The sequence below is a fragment of the Leguminivora glycinivorella genome, chromosome 19 (assembly GCF_023078275.1).
Source record: "Leguminivora glycinivorella isolate SPB_JAAS2020 chromosome 19, LegGlyc_1.1, whole genome shotgun sequence".
NCBI classification, from domain to species: Eukaryota; Metazoa; Arthropoda; class Insecta; order Lepidoptera; family Tortricidae; genus Leguminivora; species Leguminivora glycinivorella.
The window spans coordinates 6,510,207-6,533,034 of record NC_062989.1 but is presented as its reverse complement, the minus strand read 5'-3'; the positions used below and the strand labels follow the sequence as shown (position 1 = coordinate 6,533,034).

The 22,828-nt window shown below is 36.2% G+C and overlaps 1 protein-coding gene across 1 annotated transcript; it reads left to right on the top strand.

The window, feature by feature from the left end:
- The first annotated feature begins 1,263 nt into the window (after nt 1–1,263).
- LOC125236578 (DNA ligase 1) lies at nt 1,264–22,828 on the top strand. Its single transcript, XM_048143432.1, has 12 exons — nt 1,264–1,415; nt 6,122–6,323; nt 10,146–10,624; nt 11,410–11,569; nt 13,671–13,881; nt 13,968–14,250; nt 14,336–14,436; nt 14,579–14,891; nt 16,123–16,233; nt 20,832–20,983; nt 21,394–21,598; nt 22,282–22,828. Exons 2-12 carry the CDS (start codon nt 6,128–6,130, stop codon nt 22,477–22,479), a joined length of 2,409 nt encoding a protein of 802 aa, XP_047999389.1. The 5' UTR covers nt 1,264–1,415; nt 6,122–6,127; the 3' UTR covers nt 22,480–22,828.

The following is a 22,828-nucleotide window of genomic DNA, read 5'->3' as shown; positions in this document are numbered from 1 at the left end:
CATAGGTGGAGTAGGTAGCATAAATAAGCAAAATAAATCAGTGACTCAGTGTCATTTACTTACAATAATATTTTAAATCATCACAACCATACACTTAGAACTAAAATCTGTCAGACGATATTCCAGCAATACATTCCATCTAGGTAAGTAGTACTAGTACTCGTACAATGACAATAGGCACGCTCTAGCTAGTAAACAAATTTATTTATAGATTTTAGAACAATCGACTTCCCAAAATTAAATGACATATTAGTTCACAGTCCAGCGGTCATCAAAGGAGTGGCGAAATTCAAGCGCAACGAAGCTGCGCGCAGGCGCGGCATAGTCCACCGGAAAAGATCAGCCATCTTGTCATCAGCCATTGGCAGGAAGTAATTACTGAAAGATTTCTGCATATTGATGAACATTATTTAATAATAAAGCGTCTGGTTGATGTTACTGGTGACTGAAAAGCTGGCTACTTTCTCGCAAAACGTCGTCAGCATTGCGATACAGCGAGGAAATGTTGCTGACATCCCTATTACTATTTCTCAAGAACATGCGTTGAGTAAAATAATGCATTGAATAATTACTCGCTATGAAAAATTTTAAAGGGAAATTATCGACTGAAAATAATGTCCGACCCATCAGTCACTAACACAAGACTAATAAATACGCAGCCAGAAAGCAGCTCTAATATATGTTTCTCTATATTTGAATCAAAACCTCATAAAAAATGATCATAGTTTTAGTACAGACCTTAGTTCTTATTTAGCCTCTTAATTAAATTATGCATATTTTTTGATATTTTGTAGAGATAATTAGGTAAAGTACACATTTTATACGCAATGTAGAGTACCTACGCATCTTAAGATAGAGGAGACGCGGACACAACGCGAAAGCTTCAAAAATAGAACAACTGGACAGAACATTTTATTAAATAAAATGTTCTTTTAAAAACCGTCTCCGTCAAATAATGGCGTAGAGTCGTTTTAATATCTAATGTTATCAAAAGGGGGTTTAGCTAAATAATACATATTCATCTAAAATACATAAAAAATTAGATTTAAATAGATGCCTGAAGATGCCATATCAAAGTAACAAATTTTCTGAAACTAAACAAATTTCTAATATTTAAAATATTAGTATAATTTAAAATTTCTACCAAAACTTGTGAAACTAAATAGATAATGTAATATCCCAAAAGTTTTCATGGTTCATGCCGTCTTGACGCACCTATTTATAAGTTCCAGAGGATTGTTCTGTCATGAAATTCCGCCGCTAGTCGAGAGCGGATCGCGCTCGGGATCGCTTCCCAAACTCACGATTCCTCCTGGTTGCTCTTCCGGGTTACCGAAAATATGATCAGTTGAAAAAAGTGTCGTGTCACGTGTGTCTTCGAAGTGCGTAAATAACACAACACTACACAGGACTATGTAAGACTCTTCATATCACAATCTTGTAGTATGTTTCTATAAGCAGCTGCTGAGAAATAGCTGGGTTTATTTCAAATTTTGTATAAACACGCTGTAAGGAATGTGAACAGTTGTGGTGTATCGTAATTGAAGGGGTGTAGTCAGTATTTGTAGATATTCTGCTCTTATACATACCTAAAGCCGGTGAATCTTTTTTAAACTGGGTAGCTGAAAACAGTACTAGGAGCTGTAAACATATTAGGATCATTTTGGAGGTGAAAAGAATGACTTCTACGAAAAACTCGTTACAAAATTTACAATTCATTAGTAGTAAGGGTTATAAAACCCATTCTAATCATAAACTTAAAGCCGGTAAATCTTTTTTAGACTGGCTAGCTGAAAAAAGTACCAGGAGCTGTAAAACATACTAGGATCATTTGGAGGTGAAATGAATGACTTCTTACGAAACCCAAGTTATCAACTTCACAATTAATTACGAGTGGGAATGAGAGTTATAAAACCTATTCAATTATAAACCTTCAGTTTGGTGCCCATCTTCACCTGGCAATCTTTTTTTTCTTTCTTCAGCTTAGCGTTATCATTTTTTTTTATTGTGAAGATTTTATTGCTTTTTTTATACTACGTCGGTGGCAAACAAGCACACGGTCCGCTTAGTTATTATACATAATGTAGTCAAAGTAACATTATGGTGACGGTGGCAGTTAAGGCGAATTTGGGCATTTTCGCGAGAACAATCACCAAAAATATTTTTTCTAAGGTAGGTAAATTTTATGTGTTTCCTACTCAGAATTACGAGCCCTTTCGATCTAGAATAAAAAACAACAGACAAAAAATCATCCAAAAATTTTCTATTATTTTGCATACTTTCAACTTTGTAACCGCTGTACAAAACGTTTGAAAAATGGTAACGAAGTGAAAAATTGGCTTGTGATTTTGAGGAAGAAAAACATTAAATTTACCTAATTTATAAAAAAAGGTTTTTGAAAAGTTTTCGCTAAATTGCCCATTTAGGATACTTATATTAGGTATTTAGGTACTTTTATTTGCCAAAACGTAAATATTGTCAGCTGTAATGAAGAGGATACATAGTTGGCTTCTGAAACTGAATAATAGACCTAAACATTATAGATTTAGGCCTATCGTACAGGAACTGTAAACCTTTTTAACCTTCAGTTGGGGCTTTAGTACCTACCTATTCGTTTATTTACATCTTTAGTTTATAAACTTGTGTACACATTTTTATATTTCAATAGGTAGTTATATTTAATGAATGTGGAAGGTGGTGGAAGTAACGGGAGAGGAAAACCGAAGAAGAGGTGGATGGACTGTGTGAGACATGATATGGATCTAAAACAAGTTAATGATGAGATGACGAGTGACAGAGATGTACTCGTATGGAAGAGAAAGACATGCTGCGCCGACCCCAAGTAACTAGGATGAGGTCAAGAGAATGATGAGGTAGTTATATATTTATACCGACCAAATCTTAACAATCAAAAGTAGTAACTATATATTACCTATATTTTGCATATGCTTTTAAACCTTGATCTTGTTCAGAGCTTTCCAAAATAAATCTTAATGTATGGGATAAGTCATGCTCAATAGATCATTATGCTTGATGAAGCCGAATAGCCAGCCAAGTATTTCTCAGGTTACATGGTAATGTTGAATCATTTGAATTTTAGGAACTGATCTTAGTAAAGTAAAGGTATTTTTGTATTAAATAAAATGTATAATTTTATTTTATACAATAATATCTTAATTTACATTTATATTGTTTACTGCAATAGATAAGTAACTTACGAATCTTAATATCAGAGACCAACGATTGAAAAAAAAAGGTCATAATTTCATAGCGATTAGAGGTTTAAAATAATAAATAATTGCACCGGCGAGACTGTCAAAATCGATGTAAACTTAGCTTGGTATGATGCTATGTTTTTTAGTTTTATTTAATACCTACTTAGTAGACGACCATTCTAATCATAAACTTAAAGCCGGTAAATCTTTTTTAGACTGGGTAGATAGCTGAAAAAAGTACCAGGAGCTGTAAAACATACTAGGATCATTTGGAGGTGAAATGAATGACTTCTTACGAAACCCAAGTTATCAACTTCACAATTCATTACGAGTGGAAATGAGAGTTATAAAACCTATTCAATTATAAATATAAACCTTCAGTTTGGTGCCCATCTTCACCTGGCAATCTTTTTTTTCTTTCTTCAGCTTAGCGTTATCATTTTTTTTATTATGAAGATTTTATTGCTTTTTTTATACTACGTCGGTGGCAAACAAGCATACGGTCCGCTTAGTTATTATACATAATGTAGTTAAAGTAACATTATGGTGACGGTGGCAGTTAAGGCGAATTTGGGCATTTTCGCGAGAACAATCACCAAAAAAAAATTTTTTCTATTATTTTGCATACTTTCAACTTTGTAACCGCTGTAGGTAGGTAAATTTTATGTGTTTCCTACTCAGAATTACGAGCCCTTTCGATCTAGGATAAAAAAATCATCCTAAAATTTTCTATTATTTTGCATACTTTCAACTTTGTAACCGCTGTACAAAACGTTTGAAAAATGGTAACGAAGTGGAAAAATTAAATTTGGGATGTTTTTTTTCGCTTAGTAAGATGGCTTGTGATTTTGAGTAAGAAAAACATTAAATTTACCTAATTTATAAAAAAAGGTTTTTGAAAAGTTTTCGCTAAAATGCCCATTTAGGATACTTATATTAGGTATTTAGGTACTTTTATTTGCCAAAACGTAAATATTGTCAGGTGTAATGAAAAGGATACATAGTTGAGTCTGAAACTGAATAATAGACCTATACATTATAGATTTAGGCATAACGTACAGGAACTGTAAACATTTTTAACCTTCGGTTGGGGCTTTAGTACCTATTCGTTTATTTACATCTTTAGTTTATCTTAGTTTATAAACATGTGTACACAATTTTATATTTCAATAGGTAGTTATATTTAATTAATGTGGAAGGTGGTGGAGGTAACGGGAGAGGAAAACCGAAGAAGAGGTGGATGGACTGTGTGAGACATGATATGGAACTAAAACAAGTTAATGATGAGATGACGAGTGACAGAGATGTATGGAAGAGAAAGACATGCTGCGCCGACCGGATGAGGTCAAGAGAATGATGAGGTAGTTATATTTATACCGACCAAATCCTAACAATCAAAAGATATTACCTATATTTTGCAACATATGCTTTGAAACCTTGATCTTGTTCAGAGCTTTCCAAAATAAATCCTAATGTGTGGGATAAGTCATGCTCAATAGATCATTATACTTGATGAAGCCGAATAGCCAGCCAAGTATTTCTCAGGTCACATGGTAATGTTGAATCATTTGAATTTTAGGAACTGATCTTAGTAAAGTCTAAAATTTATAATTTTATTTAATACAAAAATACCTTAATTTACATTTATATAGTATACTGCAATAGATAACTTAGGAATTTTAAAAAAGGTCATGATTTCATAGCGATTAGAAGTGTAAAATAATAAATAATTGCACCGGCGCGGCGAGACTGTCAAAAATAATCAAAATCGATGTAAACTTAGCTTGATATGACGCAATGTTTTTTAGTTTTATTTAATACTGCTTATTAGACGACCAGTCTGGCCTAGCACGTAATGACCTTGTCTGCTAAACCGCTGTCCTGGGTTCGAATTCCGGTATGGGAATTTATTTGTGTGACGAGCATAGATATTTGTTCCTGAGTCATGGATGTTTTCTATCCCCCTTATTCATAAACGTACACTAAAGTTACCAAGCCGATAAAGTTCGTTTGTCCCTTTCTATCACAACAATTCGGAAAGGGACAGACGAACTTTACCGACTTGATAACTTTACCTTTTGTATTGTACGTTTATGAATAAGGGGGTATGTATATAAGTAGGTATCTTAAAATAAGTACAAGTGTTTACAAATATGTAGGATTGTAGGTACCTATATTACCTATATACGTATTTATTTTTTTGGACAGTTTTAGGTCGTCTTGTCATCATTAGTAAAACGCGGGGGCGTTATGTCTCTTTTTTGTTTTATGTTATATATCCTCTTCCTCTACAGACTTTTGTCTATTTTCCAATTCCATTACTTAAGCTTAATTAACGTTGTTCCAATCTTTCTTTTAGTAGAGTAGAACATAATTTAATTTCCACAATAAAAAGCATTTTTATGTAAAATCCTCATAGAATAGCTTAGGCTTGGTGAGGATGCGTACTAGAGATTAGAGAATAACATATAATATCTGCTTCCTCTTTAAAACGAGCGTGATTACGTCTAATGGTTGGAAAACATCATTTCATCGTCTTTGAGTGTTTATAATAAGACTCGTAGAGCATATGACGGCCACGTTAAAAATAATACGTATTGAATGAATGGACGGGACGTAGCGTACTTTTGGATGAAAGTCACTCACTATGGTGGAAATATTTTGTATAATAATGTATATTTATTTTATTATCACATTAGGTACACATAACACATACAATCCTATATAATATAACGTTCCTTGATAATCTTTTTTTGAGTCTACATTAGATCGCAATTGAATAAGGCCGCTACGGCATCATAAACTTTACACACATTTATCACACTATCTTTACATACAACTCGTACAAGTGTGCATTTCTAAGAGTAGTTTTTGTTTAGAAATGACGGAAACATTTTGTTGAACAGCCCACGATGCCGATTGGCAGCGTAAACAAGGAACCGGCGGTCAAGCGGGAGACCTTCAGACCGCCGTGGGTGAAAGACAAGGACGCTGCAGCCCCCCCACCATGGACTCAGAGGAAATTGAAACCGGTGGAGACACCAGCTAAGGCTGACAAGACTGATGTGGAGAAGCCGACCCCGGTAGCAACGACTAAACCTTTGAAGCGTAAGTATCTTTAACTCGTTCAGTTTAATTTATGATTTGTTGGTCTTTCCCATCATGGAAACCATTAGGGTATTCCAGAGCTTACATAGCAAGCGTGTGCACTTTTTGCGCGCGTTTTTGAACTTTAATGAAATATAAGGAGAACACCGATCGGATGCTGCCCTTGTTCGTGTCAAGAGGTGGAACACACGCAAAGTAGATTTGTTTATTATAAACTGCCTAATTGAGGTAGTAATATATGTCAGAAAAATAAAATATAACGCATTGCAACTTGACAAACTGTTCTAGTTGCAACTTAAATATGTATTGACATGTAACTTTCGTTATGAAGAAATAAATTGAAATTGAATTGAATTAAAGCAGCTGTGGGCGTTCGCATTTCCCTAAATTAGGGTAAATATTATATGAAAATATATTATAAAATCTCTATATTCTTAACTTTATCTGTTGCGTTGCTATACTTAACCTGTAACTACCAAATTGTGCCCTAAGCCAATACCACGAGTTTTGACGTTTTTGACTATATTACTCGATTATATTTTCATGTGTGGAAGCGATTCCGTGCGTAATTAAAATAGACACGTTCTAAAACAAGGCATAGAACATCATAGTGCTCCAATTAGATAGCTGTCACTGTAGTTCTATTTGTTTACGACCGACCACCGACGTCATTGTGACGTGCGTTACCGGTGCCTGTCTCACGCGGAGTTTTCGCGAACGGAGTTCGTCACGATTGGAAACATTGCTGTTATCGTAATGTAGGAGTAATAATGAGGAGGCACACTCAAAGGTTATGACAGATGGCGCCACCCTATTAGTCCTTTGCACTTGCATTGCACAAATAAATAATTTTATACGTGAGAGCGAGAAGATAATATGTTTTTTCTCTCTCTCACATATGAATGACAGTGACATGCCTAGACACTTGCACAGGCGCCGCCTGGTGGGATAAAATGTCAGTGTATCTCGTCATCGAAGTCAACTTGACACTATTTGTCACTTTTGCTATTTGATATTTTGTTTTATTTTTTATTTTTTCCTGTATACTTAATTTTACTATTGACATCGAATGATTTCGATTTCAGACTACCTATTAGGTGTAATTTATTATTATTTTGATATTGTGTAGCGACGATCTTTTTGTGAATGCATTTTATTTTATTCTGACATGTAAAATTCAATATACATTTTCAATGAGAAATATTCTAATCTAATCTAATCACTTGACTTGACATCTTTAGTGTTATTTACCATAATAGACATAATTTAAAAATATAGACCGATAGTATAATATAAGCAGGATTTATATAATGTGTTATCCTGTACACTCTCATGAAGCATTCAGTATACTTAAATAGACAGGTACATACTCTAAGTACTACTCGATCTTCAATCAGTAAAGGTACTGACCGCGTTGTCTCATCAACTTTATGAAAATTAAATGATTTTTGGTGAGCTGAACTGTCTATCAGTAGCACAGAAATGGTCGGGTAATTTCAAAAGGCGAATCTTGATATGATGGAAAGAATGGTGATTTTTATGTGACCTTCGAAATTACCCCAATGCAACCTACCTATACCTATATGTATAGCAGTAATGGAAAATTTCTACTATCTACATATGTTATTTACCATTACCTACCGAAAGTCCGATCTCTAATAACATCCTTTCCTATCTTAGGGGACCTGGGACATATCCTTGTCAGTTACTAAACTTTGTTTCGTCAATTTACCTTTTATGACACAAATGATAGAGCGAGTGATAAGTGTTTTTTGTACAAGATAAACAATAAAAGTAAACAATCCCTTAAAAAGGATGAAACAGTTAAGGAACGTCGTCGAAGAACAATACAATTTTTCTCAACTCTGTTTACTTATAATGAAATGAAGTGTGCCGCAGCTCACACAAGAAATGACTCGTCAACTTTCTCGCTTTTCTAGTGGGCTTACAAACACATACAATTTAGTTACTGTAAGCTTGTATAGGTGTTGATATACAGCATAATGACGTCAACACCTGCCCGAAACTTTGGCAGGAGACACGACTAATAATTGACTCTCAGAAACGGTTCATAAGTTGGTAGTCTGGAGTTTGGAACCGAGTGACGTTCTTGTGTTCACGATCGGCGAATTCAATCAGATTTTGTTAATTTCGTGATACGTTTTTGTATATAAAGTAACACTTAAGTGCATGTGTGAAAGTAAAAGTTTTCGTGTCTTTACTGTATTAACGCAGGTAGGATTTATGGTAAAATCACATCCACAATAGATGTATTGTTTAGTAAGTAATATACCCAATATGGTTGCTTATACAACTTTGAGCTTTTCTTATATATCCATAATCAATGAGTAAATGTGGCCAGTTGTCTATGACAAATAGCTTAGTTTGATATAAAAAAAGACTTTGAACACTAAAGATTGGCGTCATATAAGCGGAAATGGGAAAAGCTTATAATACGTAATTGGCATAGACGAGGATCGCAGTCGGTCTGTACGAAATCCCAAAGTATGGTAGGTAAAAAGTAACCTACGCTACGGGTAACCCGTAGTAGGTAAAGATAATTATTAAAAAACATTAAATTGTAACATGTGATTAATCAAAGCCTAAAAATATACATACCTACTCGTATCTATATTTTCTTCTGAGTCTACCAATACATCGATATAATTTATAGAATGGCTTATGTTTTAGCTATTTCGTTAATTAAGTTCATGTTCTATAAAATGCGTTTTAAATCAATGCAAAACTGATCACATTTTGTCCCGTATTTTCTGTTTGAATAAACGTTGAAGATGTTAAGAGGAGATATTTTAAGCGGGCCGACGCCAACGATTCGAGATATTTTTAGGCACGACAGACTTTTTGAAAACAAATGAACATGTTGGCGTTACGGCAAAAGTTTTGATTTAGACGATATTCAGTTGAATTAAAAATTACTATCCGGTTTGGTTTTCCACGATACCTTTAGGGATTACTGTAACTTTTGTTTTGTTTACAAGTGAATTTTTTGTCAGATAAATAGATTTTAAATTAAACATGTTCTACATCCACTTTATTGGCAGAAACTCATTATGTGTGGGTGTTACTAATTGGTTAGAAGTAAATCGTGTTCAGAAATTAGACATTGTTTTTTTTTCACGTCTACGGGTTCAGTAATTCGTGTTCACATTGGCACGTTACACATTATGTAGGATGCTTAGTCAAATTGCAATCCTTTTACTAAGCGAACTTGTATTGTACGTATATAGTAAGTAGTCGATCTCGTGAGAAATAATGTTTTTTCTAAGAATTTATGTAATTTTGGAGTTAAATTATGCAACTTGTAACAACCGCCAAGTATATTAGCGTCATATACAATGTTATATTAAATGTTGGTGATGATGTTTTCATGGCTACAAAAATGTATCTTGACGGTCATCAAATAGGAAAGTTTGACAAGTAACCGCGCTAAAATAGCGAAGGCCGGCCATCTTGGCAGCGAGTGTGTTTATTTACGTACGTGAATGCCATCAAAATGCACCACATCGGGGTCGTAACACGTGCTTCCATCAATTTAACTAAATGTTATTAAAACCAAAAATGTATTGCGAGTAAATAACAAAATATACTTAGTGCATATTGCAATGTTGCAAAGGCATCATATACATCTATAGGTACCTACCCGTAAAAAACATAAACTCACCTAGGTACTCATATAAGTATGTATATTATATCTAGCCAAGTTATACATTTCGTACATGTATGTTGTATTCGTATAGTTTTAAAAATAAGGTATCGCCATATGTTTATTTTGAATTCTAAAAATTATTTAAAAAATTTCAGCGGTCTTAAAAAAGCAGTCTACGATAAAGCCTGAAAAACCAGAAAACGGAGTGTCCGAGACAGTTGAAGAAAAACTTGTAAAACCGTCGGCAGCAAAATCTGCTGATAAGGCGTCAAGACCAGCAGATGAAAAGCCTAGATTTACAAAATCTTCATTGAAATCCGTAGATAAGTCTCCTAAAACTGAAGACAAAAACTCAAATGAGAAGGCTCCAGAGAGACCTACACTTCGAAGTGTAAGAACCATTGATAATGATAAAACAAAAGATAAGTCAGTAACTATAGTAGACAAGAAACCTAATAGTACATCAAAAACAAATAGCACAGCAAATGATAAAAGAAATGACAAAAGTGTTAACTCATCAAGCAAAACTTCAGAGACAAAGCCGCTTCTTAAGAAAACTGAAACAACAAAAGTAGAAGAGAAAGCAGACTCAAAAATGGCCACTAAGCCACCGATCGAAAAACCTCCTACAAAGGTGTGTATGAACTCTTGGTGTTCTTTGATAACAAACATAGCATCAAGGATCTAATCTAACACTTTCACTTCGATTTCAAACTCATTTAACACAATATACTGAATAATCCTACAACAGCTGATCTTATTAACCACTAACCTCTTATGCTCAGGTTATATGCATTCATTCATTTGTATGTAGCGTTTTTTTCTGTGAGATTTTTAAGTAGCTATTTTACGATGTCAATATTTATGAAAGAAAAAAAACATAAAACTATATTCAAAAATATCTATTTTGCGCCCACGAGGTTTTAGCGGATGTTTGATTTGTGCTCCGCTTCTGTGATCTATTTTTTGGTGGACGTCATTATTATTAATATTATAGCTTACACGTATAACATACGCAACTAGCCAACTACCGAGTTTATAAATAGGAAAGAGCACATTTCCGTACTATTCATGATTATTATTAAACATGTGTTGACTAAATACAATCAAATTGGAATTATGAGAAATTACATAATTATCTACATTAAACATTTAGGCACAGTATTTACACTGACATAGGTATTAGGTACTGTGTACAAATCTAGTAAAAGATCCCACTTTGTTGCTTACCATTTGTATCTTTACACGTATATCTTATCAAAGCAAGCGACAAATTGGGTTTTCGTTCCGAAAATACACATTTAAGGACTGATAATAAATATAGGAGAGCGATCCATGATCTTAATATTTTTACCAGATGGAGATATTTATTTGCTTGACAAAATTCTCAATCACATAATTATATCTCAATGTTTACAGCTGCCTCCACGCAAGCCATCCCTTGTAAAGCAGCTATCCAAAGATGAACCAGTCAAGAAATGGAGGGATCCTCTACACGAACGGGTCAAGGAGAACATCGATAAGACACTCAATGAAGTGCCTAAAGGACATACGCTGACGAAGAATGAAAGTTTAAGAAGTAAGTTTTACGGATAACTTTATAATTATTCAAGTACTAACAGTTAATATAATATAATTACTGTTAAACTTGTGGTCTTGAATGGCAATACTTTTTCCTACTTGTCCAAACAGATTGGTTTTAGCAAATACTCAAGGTTTATTTACCGCAATTTCTTCAGGATTTGACAATAACACAATACATAATATACAAAAAAAATTGGCAATAGAAATAAGAGCACTATAATAAAAACATTTGTAGACGAGTACACGCATTAAGACAGTAATCATAAATAATTTCTTTATTTACTTGATATTAATAGATCACTAATAATAGGCCAAGTAAAAAATAGATTCTGATTTCTATCTTATTATCTTAAATTTCTAAATCAAACACCAGAATGACGATCGAACAATAAGTGTTGTACACAACTTACAAAACCAAACTAATGAGATTAAAGTGTCGTGATCCAAAAATGAACAATCCCAAGTTTCCTTTTGCTTATGTTGTGTGCAGTAGAAACTCAACATTGACACAGTGGCACTTTCGCTGCAGTATAATTAGAGTGTGTGACAGATAGTGCGCTCAATCGGCGCAGGCGCAAGATCAATCGTCATCGATATTGGCACAATCAATTTGATGACATTAATGGTTAGATGTGGCAATTTTATATTAGGGGCTGAGGAAAACTGTCATTTTATGACGTTCGGGGGCGCCACTAGCCACTTGCTGTCAGTCAAATCATTTTTTTTTCTTCCTTGGGATTAATTTTATGCTGTATTCTGTACCTACAGTGGTTAAGTATTCGCTAGTGCACAACCCTCATTATGTAGGCTTTTTCTATGTCGATCTTATGGAGTCAGTTCCAAAAACCGCCGCTAGCTAACTAAACAATCAGCGCTACTCTTTTAAGCTCTTTGCCGATACTAGAATATATAAATCCTTGTATTTGCATTTCACAATATGTAGAAAAAAAATATTGAAAGTGTATAGGTACCAGTGGCGGAGCGTCGATACAACTCGATTCCCAACGGGTTCCCTAAAATTCTCTAGTATCTGTAGAAGTCCATACAAAAGAGATGCCAAAAACCCCTCCGGCTTTACCAACGAAAATGTTCACGCCCCGCCACTGATAGGTACTTCGTACTTATACCACATAAGTACGTAGAAAAAAGTTTAATGCACGTAAGGATCACAGATAAATTACAGGAATAAAATTAACTAGGCTCATAGACGACGCACCTAAAATATTAACTTCATCTCATATGCGCCAGACTGCCTAGGTAGAAGACTAAATCCAACCAAAATAGTCACGGATAGTTCCGCGTTCATCGCGGGCATGAATCAGGTGCAAAATTTGATTCTTCGCCGGTGTATTACACTCATACATTCAAATGAATCCTTCAAACCTTTATATAAATTAAAAAGTGTACATTTAAGCTATTACCTACTTATCGTGTAATGCAAAGTGGTGTAGTGGTTTGAAAAAAATCTTAACATTTATTGTTGTTAAAAAACGAAGGAAGTGAAGGAGTGGTGTTTTGAAAAATAAAGCGATTTATAAAATATAGTTCGGAAAAAATCTAAGAAGAAAGTGAAAATGGATGACTACACAGATGATCGAGTTAATATTTTTAAGGGTTCGTAAAAATTAATAATCTCATATTTTTGTACGGTACTAATAGGTGCGCTAATCACATTAGACCTTTTCAGTAAAATATTTACAATGTTTTCAACAAAAATAAAAACAGTATCTATGTCGTACACATTTGTATAACTTAATAACTTAGTCTGTGCAAAATGTAAAAAAAGATGTATACATAAGTTTTTTGCATAATTTAATCTAGTTCGATATGTTTTTCTCTTTAAGTTCAATCAAAATATACTACAACTCATGTATATGCAAAAGATGGCTAATTTTGAGTTTAAATTAAACAGGCGATAAATTAAATACTCTCAATCGTGCAGTGAAGTTGCGGAATCTCACAGAAGCTAATTATCTTTTAGCGTAATTCGTAAAACGTTAAATTAGACATACTTCACTCTTTTAAAAAGTTAACAAAAAAAAGAGAATACGTCGTAGTTGTATTCAAATTTTATCTTAAAATGTTCTTTATAACAGGCTTATTGAAACCAACGCCACCACCAATGCCGCCACCATTGCCACCGAAAATGCCGCCTCCGCCCGAGTTCAAGAAAGCTCCATTAGATCCAGAAAAGTTGAAAAAGTTGGAAGGCCTTCGTAGCAGACCTAGAAAGCGGCCTGACTGGAGTGACATGATGAAAGAAGTAGAAGAAGGAAAAAAATTGAAACACGTCGTTTGCAATGACAGGTATATTTTCTATTTATCTAGTTTTTTGTTTTCAAAATAATGTGAAACGTGCAGAAATTAAAGTACTTAACTGATTTATTTTGCAGATCGAGTCCAATTATTACAAAAACGTCAGTAGTGAAAAACAAAGACCAATTCATATTTGAATCAGAGAAACCAAACTCACACAACGCTCTATTAAAAGAAATCAATACTGGCATTAAACTAAAGAAGGTGAAAACAAATGACAGGAGCAAACCTAATTTGGAAGGTTTAAGGAAGTTTAGGAGGCAAATGACTATTGAAGAACAGGTTCAGAAGTCCATGTCTCAAGCAAATTTATTAGCTGCGTCTCCTTCAGGAGTCTCAATAGCAGGAGGAGTAGCAGAGGTAAGCGTTTTTTGCTTGATTTGAATTTAAATCTACCTGAAATAAAGACCAGCAATAATGTTCCTTATAATCTTAATAATTTCAGGTCCCTGGTGCAGAAGAAGAAGATATCGATGAGATGGATGATATTGATAAAGTGAGAGATGATCTTCAATCAACAAAACAGTTGCTGGCAATTGAACTTAGGTAAAATCTACAATAAATAAATGCACTCCGAATAACTAAAAATAAATAAATTAAATTTTTCTTTGCTGTTAACATAAGTCATAAGAAAACAGATTGTTTATCCTTTCTAAATTTACAAAAAAATTGCTTTGAACCTTTTCAGGAATAAGGAAGCTCAAGAAAGAGAAAACAAACGACTGCTGACGAAGATACAAAATCTCGAAGCCGAATTGGCAAGAGAACGTGCAATTATTAAACAAGAACAACACAAGACGGTTATATCAGTGACAGATGCTTACGATGAAAGACTGGTGAACAGCCTTAAAATGGAAGTAGATAGGGCCAAAGATACAGCAGACAACTTGGAAAAGCAATATCTGCAAGCCGCAGAAGACCGAGACACGGCATTAACTGAACTAGAGGAAGTAAAACGAAAGAATGCGGAGTTAGAAAAGAAATTAGAACAAGCACTACAGGTAACACTATTCATTACTTTAACCAAAACTATATGTTTTAAAGAAAAGTTATATGATTCTTTATTAATATAACTGCTTCAGCTTAGCTTTACTAACACATTTGCAGGTTGAGGAGGTATATAAATCCGAAGAACCACTGTCATTCTATCAGAAGAGACAACTGGATTTCGAAAAAGAGTGTAGGTTATTAAACATTGATGTAAACTCCACTGCTGCTCAGGAGTTAAGGAAAAGCGCTAAATCCACTAACATTATTGCTGCTACTAACGCTGATACTAATAGCGCCGACGAGGTATGGGTTGCTTTTTTATTCGCAACAAGTTTGCTTTTTAATATATTTTTTAATTAAAGAAATAAAGCACACCTCCGTCAGGGCTCGAAGCTGCGAGCTATGGCTTTGCCAGAGCCATCGCTCTCACCTACTGGACTGAGCCACGGAGGCCTACTGGATGTGTGCGAATTTATCCATTGCCTTCCCTCAAATTCTTAAGCCAAACCCGTAAGAATGCATCTTAACAGGCACTGGAAAAATTCGCACACATCCAGCAGGACTCCGTGGCTCAATTGGTGAGAGACATGGCTCCGGCAAAGGCATAGGTCGCAGATTCGAGTCCTGCCGGAGGTGTGAATTTTTCCATTTTTCCCTTAGTCAAAAATATGTAGTGTCGCTCGCAGACGTTTCTGCATGATAAAAAACCAATTTAGTATGGGTTAGCACTTTGTTAATTTGTTACTGGCGAATTTTAAATGCAAATTGAGACTCCAGTGCCTGATGTTAATATGCATTCTTACACCCGTAAGAATGCATATTAACATCAGGCACTGGAGTGATAGATATCGCTATACGCCACCCTTAAGGGCCACTTGCTCCAACGAAAATGTAGGGTTACCCATCATTTTATATGGAATTTGACAGTTGACAGCCCACTAACCCTGAGTTAAGTGGTTGGTGCAAGTGGGCCTAAGGCGTTTAAGAATTGAGGGAAGGCAATGGCTAAATTCGCACACATCCAGCAGGCCTCCGACGCCTCCGTGTCTCAGTTGGTGAGAGAGATGGCTCCGGCAAAGCCATAGGTCGCAGGTTCGAGTCCTGCCGGAGGTGTGAATTTTTCCTTTAATTAAAAATTATGTAGAATCGCATTGCATGATAAAAAACAAATCTTTGATTTTTAATTTATTTCCGTAAATATTATAAAGAATGAATCTAAGTCACACATTTACACCATTCTAGGGAATAATGCCTTCAAACATGGGTTCAAGAAGATCAAGTCACGCAATCAAGCAGCTTTCGGTTACCAGAGATGAAAGTTTCGAGATGGAAGAAGAATCGGAGCCTGAAGAGGTGTGTTTTTAACCGCCTTCCAAATCTCAAAGGAAGGCGTCTATTTCGTCTGTTTTTTTTTTTGATGTTTGTTCCTCGATATCTCCGTCGTTACTGGACCAATTTTAAAATTTTTTTTTTGATTGAATGTATATGCATACAGATTGGTCCCATTTTTCTCAGAACCCAGTTCTGATGATGGGATCCTGGAGAAATCGAGGGAACTCTTCAAATCTGAAAGGCATACATATGGTGATTTTTGTGTTTTTAAAGGAACAGCATGCATTTACGTACGGAACAGTGACATTTGGTGCAGTGGAACTCCTGATGATGGTCAGAATGGAACTCCTCAAATCTGAACGGCACACTTATAGTGACTTTGGTATTTTTATAAGAACAGCATGCACTTACGTCCAGAACAGTGACATTTGGTGCAGTGGAACTGCTGATGATGGTCAGAACGGAACTCCTCAAATCTGAACGGCACACTTATAGTGACTTTGGTATTTTTATAAGAACAGCATGCACTTACGTCCAGAACAGTGACATTTGGTGCAGTGGAACTGCTGATGAAGAGTGAGCCGCCTCTGGTTAGAGTTCCGTTCTGATAATCATTCTCATCTGTAAGTACTTCAGAATCATCCAGATTTCAAAATTGGTTCAGAAATGACGGAGATATCGAATAACAAACATTAAAAAATATACAGACGAATTGATAACATAATCCAACATTTGAAAGTATTTATCACCAGAACCCCAAAGGAAGGCGGTTTTTTTTTCTTAAAAAATATTTTATGTATGCTTTCATTGGCGACCGGTCGGGCGTAGTTGGTAGTGGCCCTGCCTGCTAAGCCGCGGTCTCGGGTTCGAATCCCGGTAAGAGCATTTATTTGTGTGATGAACACAGATATTTGTTCATGATGTTCTGAATCATGGATGTTTTCTATGTATATAAGTACGAGTATGTATTTATCTATATAAGTATGTATATCGTAGCCTAGCACCCATAGTACAGTCAACTACAAAGAGATGTATCCATGTTAGTCTTACAAAATGGAGGAATTTTTAGTATGCAAAAATTATTTACCCTTGCTTCGTGACATTTTCGGTATCCGACAAAGCTTACACAATCATCGATTCGTTTAATATGCCACAATGATGTATACGACTACGTTTCCTCTTAATTTACACTTATAAACCTCTTTTATTGCCTATCTCAGCGTATTGACAAATGAAGATAAACTCCAAATGTTACAAAGAAATGTAGCCAATATCTTTAAATTCAGAACAGAATCCAAACAAAAGATTTTCAAATTTGAAAACAAAAAATAAATGTCTTCTTTACGTAGTTTGTTAAGAGGCAACAGGAGCTAAAATGGAATGGTCACAAGCAAAGGCCCGGGTTTCAAATATTAGTTAAATATACTCTTGTTGTTAACTGGGTTCATAGAAAACAGTTGTCTATCGAGGTGCCGCACTCGTTTATTTTCTCCTCCAAAACTTAATCAATCGGAACAAAATTTGAGAACTTTTTTGTTTAATTAGTTTTTTTTGCTAATTGTTAGTAATTTTGAATTTTGCACTTTAATTTTGAACTTTTTTTCCGCCATAATCAATAAGGCCGTTTTTAAAAATTTGGGTCTTTGGGTTTCAAAAACCAGGGAGGAGATAGTAGCGTTTGTAAGTGGAGTATTAACTACTCCTCTTGCGTCTTAATTCAGTTCGCCATTTCTATTCGTTAAAAAAAACGTATAGATGGAGAACTAGCTACGGAAAAGGTATGCAGTTTATAGAACCATGGAATCTGTCTAGTAAGTGTAAAGTTATTAATAAATTCAGCGGTGGGTGTATGAGCTAGCTACGAAAATAAGTATGCAATTTATATAGCCAAGAAATCCCTTTCGTTAGTTTGTTGAATTGCAATTTAAATTGCAAACCTATTTTCCTAGGTAGCTTCCACAAACATCACTGAACAGCTGCCAGGCGCCCGGATTTATTGATAATGATAGTAAGGCGTATTAACAAGACAAATTTCGTGGCTCTATAAATTGCATGCCTTTTTCCGTAGCCAGCTCTTAGTCTATGTCAGTGCCGTAACCTGATATAAAGAAGATTTGACCTATGTGCGATTACAATGATCGCTTTGACGTCTGACTGACACCGACAACTCACGAAAGCAGTGCAGGCTTGTCATTGCATATAGAAATTATACTTCTTTGTTGGCGTCTGGCAAACTATTCAAAATGGATACATTTCTTTAGAATATTGAAATATGACATATTTGTAACGACATAGTGATAGGTAATAAATGAAGGTTCCAGATATACATTCATAGGAACTTTGGTTGGATACATAATTACAGGACTTTAAACGAATCGTTGATTGTGTAACATTAGTCGGATACTGAAAATGTCACGAAGCAAGGGTAAATATTTTTTGCACACTAAAGGTGCGTTTAAACGGCGCGTGTCAGCACGATCTTACGCGAGCCGAGCCGTCCGTGTAGATGCGGCTCGGCTCAATACGAACGCGAGCCTGTGCGTTTACACGGCGCGAGGTAGCACGATCCTACGCGAGCCGAGCCGTCCGTGTAGATACGCGTTCGCCAGCAAGAAAAAGTCAACTGTGTATAGCTTGTAGGTATTTATTTTATACTCCCGGCAAACCTTTTCAATCAGTCCTATTTTTTCTGTAATGCCAAGTTTATCTGTATGGTGTTCCCTTCTTGTTTATAGCTTCTCCATATGGTCCCTCGAACCGGATAGAGAATCTTTTTTAGACAATGCCAGAATACATGGAAAAGGAAACAGAGGCTCTGAGTGATTGATTCTAATGTCCACTCCAGGCTAAAGGATTGTTATCTAGTATTATACTACCATTGACCTTAGCGTGTATTTTAGACGATTTATGGTGCAATGTCTGCTTTTGGTGACTTAACAGGGTGCGTAGCCGAATGGCAGAAACGCTCGTAGATATCTATCTCTATCGCTCGTGCGATTTGGCGCGACAGAGCCAGACTACCTTTCGCGGCGTTTCGTTTTCGTTTCGCGTCGCAGAAATACCATTCGGCTACGGCATCAGATTATGAATTGATTAGTTTTCTTTTTCTTGTGCTCTTTTTTTGTCTTTTCTCTCTTTGTTTTTGTTATCTAAGTTTCGTGACGCATTGGTTACACTGTAGGTAAGGTCATGTAAACATGTTTTTTAATAAATAAATAAATTATGGCAGAGCGATATTCTTTGCCACATTAGCTGACAAGGGAAGCTCGCAACCGAATGCGACGCTTCGTTACGGTGCCTTCTTTCCCTTTTGTATAATAATCTAATATCATCAAATCTTATTTATTTATCGTAACTAATTAAAAACTTAGGTACAAAACAGGTAGTCAACCGGCAGTAAGTTCTTTCTAATATTTAAGAACAATAGCCTGCTCGCGCGGCGTGGCGGCACATCGCGCTGTTGAAGCGCCGTCCGCTTGTCCGTTCTGCAATATGAATTAAACAAAAACGCCTTGCTGCAGCAGCATCTACTGTTATTTTGCTCGGTAGTGAACATTTACTACAAAAAGAAAGACGAAGAAGACGATGGTGGATTCGTGTCCACGCATCGTGGACATTGTTGCGATTTTTGTGCCCTAGATGTTTTGGGTTCCATATTGATGGTTCCTCTTCATATAATTCAATAAAGCTTTGAATCATATCATTGCTCCACTCCATATTTCGAACACATAAAAACGCCGAAAAAAACTTAAAACTCGACTTCCGTTGTCGCGCGCTTTGTACCATCTGTTTTGACGGCGCGTATTAACACGAGCCGAGCCGAAGATGGCGCGCGCGCCTTTGATCCGTGTCGAAAAAACCGACAAGTGATGGATCGCGCGAACTTTGCCGAGCCGAGCCGAGCCGCGCCGAGCGTAGCTATTTAAACGGCGCGTGGCGCGCCGGATCACGAGCCGAGCCGGGCTCGGCTCGCGTTATCGCGCGCCGTTTAAACGCACCTTAAAAGTTCCTGCATTTTGTAAGACTAACGTGGATACATCTCTTTGTAGTTGACTGTACAAGCTTTGCGTAGTTTGGGGCTAGGTTGATCTGTGTAAGGTGGGCCATTTTTTTCAAAGTTGTCCACCCCACTTTTTTTTAGATTTGGAAATGTTTATGTGGTTTCCACTCAGAATCGCGAGCTCTTTCAATCCTAATAGGAAAAAAAAGTGTCCCAAGGTTTTTTTCCCATTCCGTTACCACTTTTTCATACATTTTTTATGGCGGTAACAGGATCGAAAGAGCTCTCGATTCTGAGTATGAATTGCCGAAAAAAATACCCATGGGATTGGAAAAAAAGTGGAGTGGACAACTTTGAAAAAAAATGGCTCGGTGTTCCCCAATATTTATATATAAAAAAATGGTCCATATAATTTTAAATAGATTGATATTTAATAGGCACCTATTCTCAGTGATGATGCCCAGAGCTCAGAAATAATGAGTTATTTCCCTCACAATATGATGTAACAATATGATTCTTATATTATTAGGAATATTTCAACCTGTTCGACCTCTGATGATGACTATGGAGGTACAATTTTAGTACTTTTGTAATAAAAATGTCTCATTTCTAATTTTAGGAGGAGAGCGAAGAAAAGAAACAAAAGCGAATGGAAAAAGAAGTACGCAATATGAGGAACAAAATCCGACACCTAAAAGAAAAACAGGACCTTATGAAGCGCGAAAGAATGGCCTTCAAAATGTCCCTCAAAAATCAACAGCTGGCGTTGAAGTGAGTAGAATTTGATTGTAACTGTTAGAAGTTTTACTTCTCAATGTTTATTATCCTTGGTGGCATAGCGGTAAGAGCACGTATTAAGAGCGTGTGACTTTCAATCCGGAGGTGGCGGGTTCCATCCAACCTACCAATAAGTTACCAATAAGTCATTTGATATTATTTGTTGTCGGTCGCTTTTCGGTGAAGGAAAACATCGTAAGGAAACCGAAATAATCTCAACAGGGCCCAGTTTTCCCTCTGGATTGGAAGTTCAAATGACAGTCACTCTCGTTAAACTATTGTCACCACCAGAACCTGGGTTGTCAAAGCGGACCCTAAGATCCTATGATAAATGGCAAAATGCCGGATAACGTAAGGACATGTTACTAAAAAAAATACCTGTAAAATCCTTATTAATCTTGCAGGGACGAGAAGAAGAAATATAAAGAACTAAAGCGCGAAGTAGACAAGATGGCGGCCATGATGAAAGAAGTGGGCTCAGACGAGGAAGAAGAAGAGGAATCGGAGGAAGAGGAGGAGGAGGACGAGAAGAGTGAGACGGAAGAGGAGACTGAAACTGAGACAGAGCAGGACACCGAGAGCGAGACGGAGAGTGAGAGTGAACCTGAGGTAAGCCATGCTTTTAGTTTCGCTACACAAGAATCCAGGGCATCCAAGCAACGTCACATTATATTGATTTAGACTAACACGATTTGCACTCATAATTTTAGAACAAAACGGGACTTAATCGCGTAAACACTTACATTTATATTTAGCCCGACGTTTCGAACATAACATTATGTTCGTGGTCACGGGTAGAACGTCACATTTCTTACGAATTGTAAGCGCTTCACTCCCTATCGCTCTTCTGTAGTGACTCGACAGAACCAGACTGCGTTTCGATCGCCACGGAGCGTCAACAATTGTGCTCTTTGTTAGAGGGCCATTTCGCGTTGCACTGTAATTAGTTTTTAAGGATAGCATAGGTACCTACTCAAGAAATGGCGGGGATAATGGCCCGTTATCCGTGAAAGCTGGGGGTGCCACTTTAAATCCATAAATTTGTACTTTTATGGACATTTCCACACTCAAAGACCTTAGGGTGAAGTCATACGAGCGTAGTTTCTATCGCGCAGTTTCCGTCACATGTCACATTATACAATATATACGTAATCATGTGACACGATTCACACGATGTATGGCACGTAAACGAGCGGAAGAAATCAGGGTTGTGTGACCACACAGCGTTTGAGTTACAGTATTTCTCTACATACTAAGTATACTAAACAAAAATTTTTATCTATTCATTTCAGGACGCTCCACTACCGAAAAAGAAGGACAACCTGACGGCTAGGCTTAAGCGACACGAGAGTAGGGTAAACGCTCTGAAGAAGGGCAACGCGCTACTGATGGCTAATGTCGACAGACTGAAGGATGATGTGCTGAAACAGAGAGAAGAGTCCATGACTCTAAAGAGCGAGTTAGACTCTCTTATAAGCGACCTTGAGTGAGGGAAACAACTGTATTTTTTATAGATTTTCCCTGCTTTTATAGTATTGTCCCTTGCTGCTAAAAGGGCTCATCAAGGATATGAAATAAAAATAAATATTTTAAAAGGGCATAATAAGGGAAACCTATAGTGATGCCATATGTTCTAATACTCACCCAGCCAACATCGTTAACTAGTCTAAGGTTGGAAACCGAAATATGACATAAAATCATAAAATGAAGTTATCAAATGGACGTAGTTACGCAATAACGTTCAATCCACATTAAATTGTCATTAAATTTTAGACCTTGTATGAAAAACAAAAGTCTTTCATTTCAATGACAATTTCAGATGGATTGGAACGTTTCTGC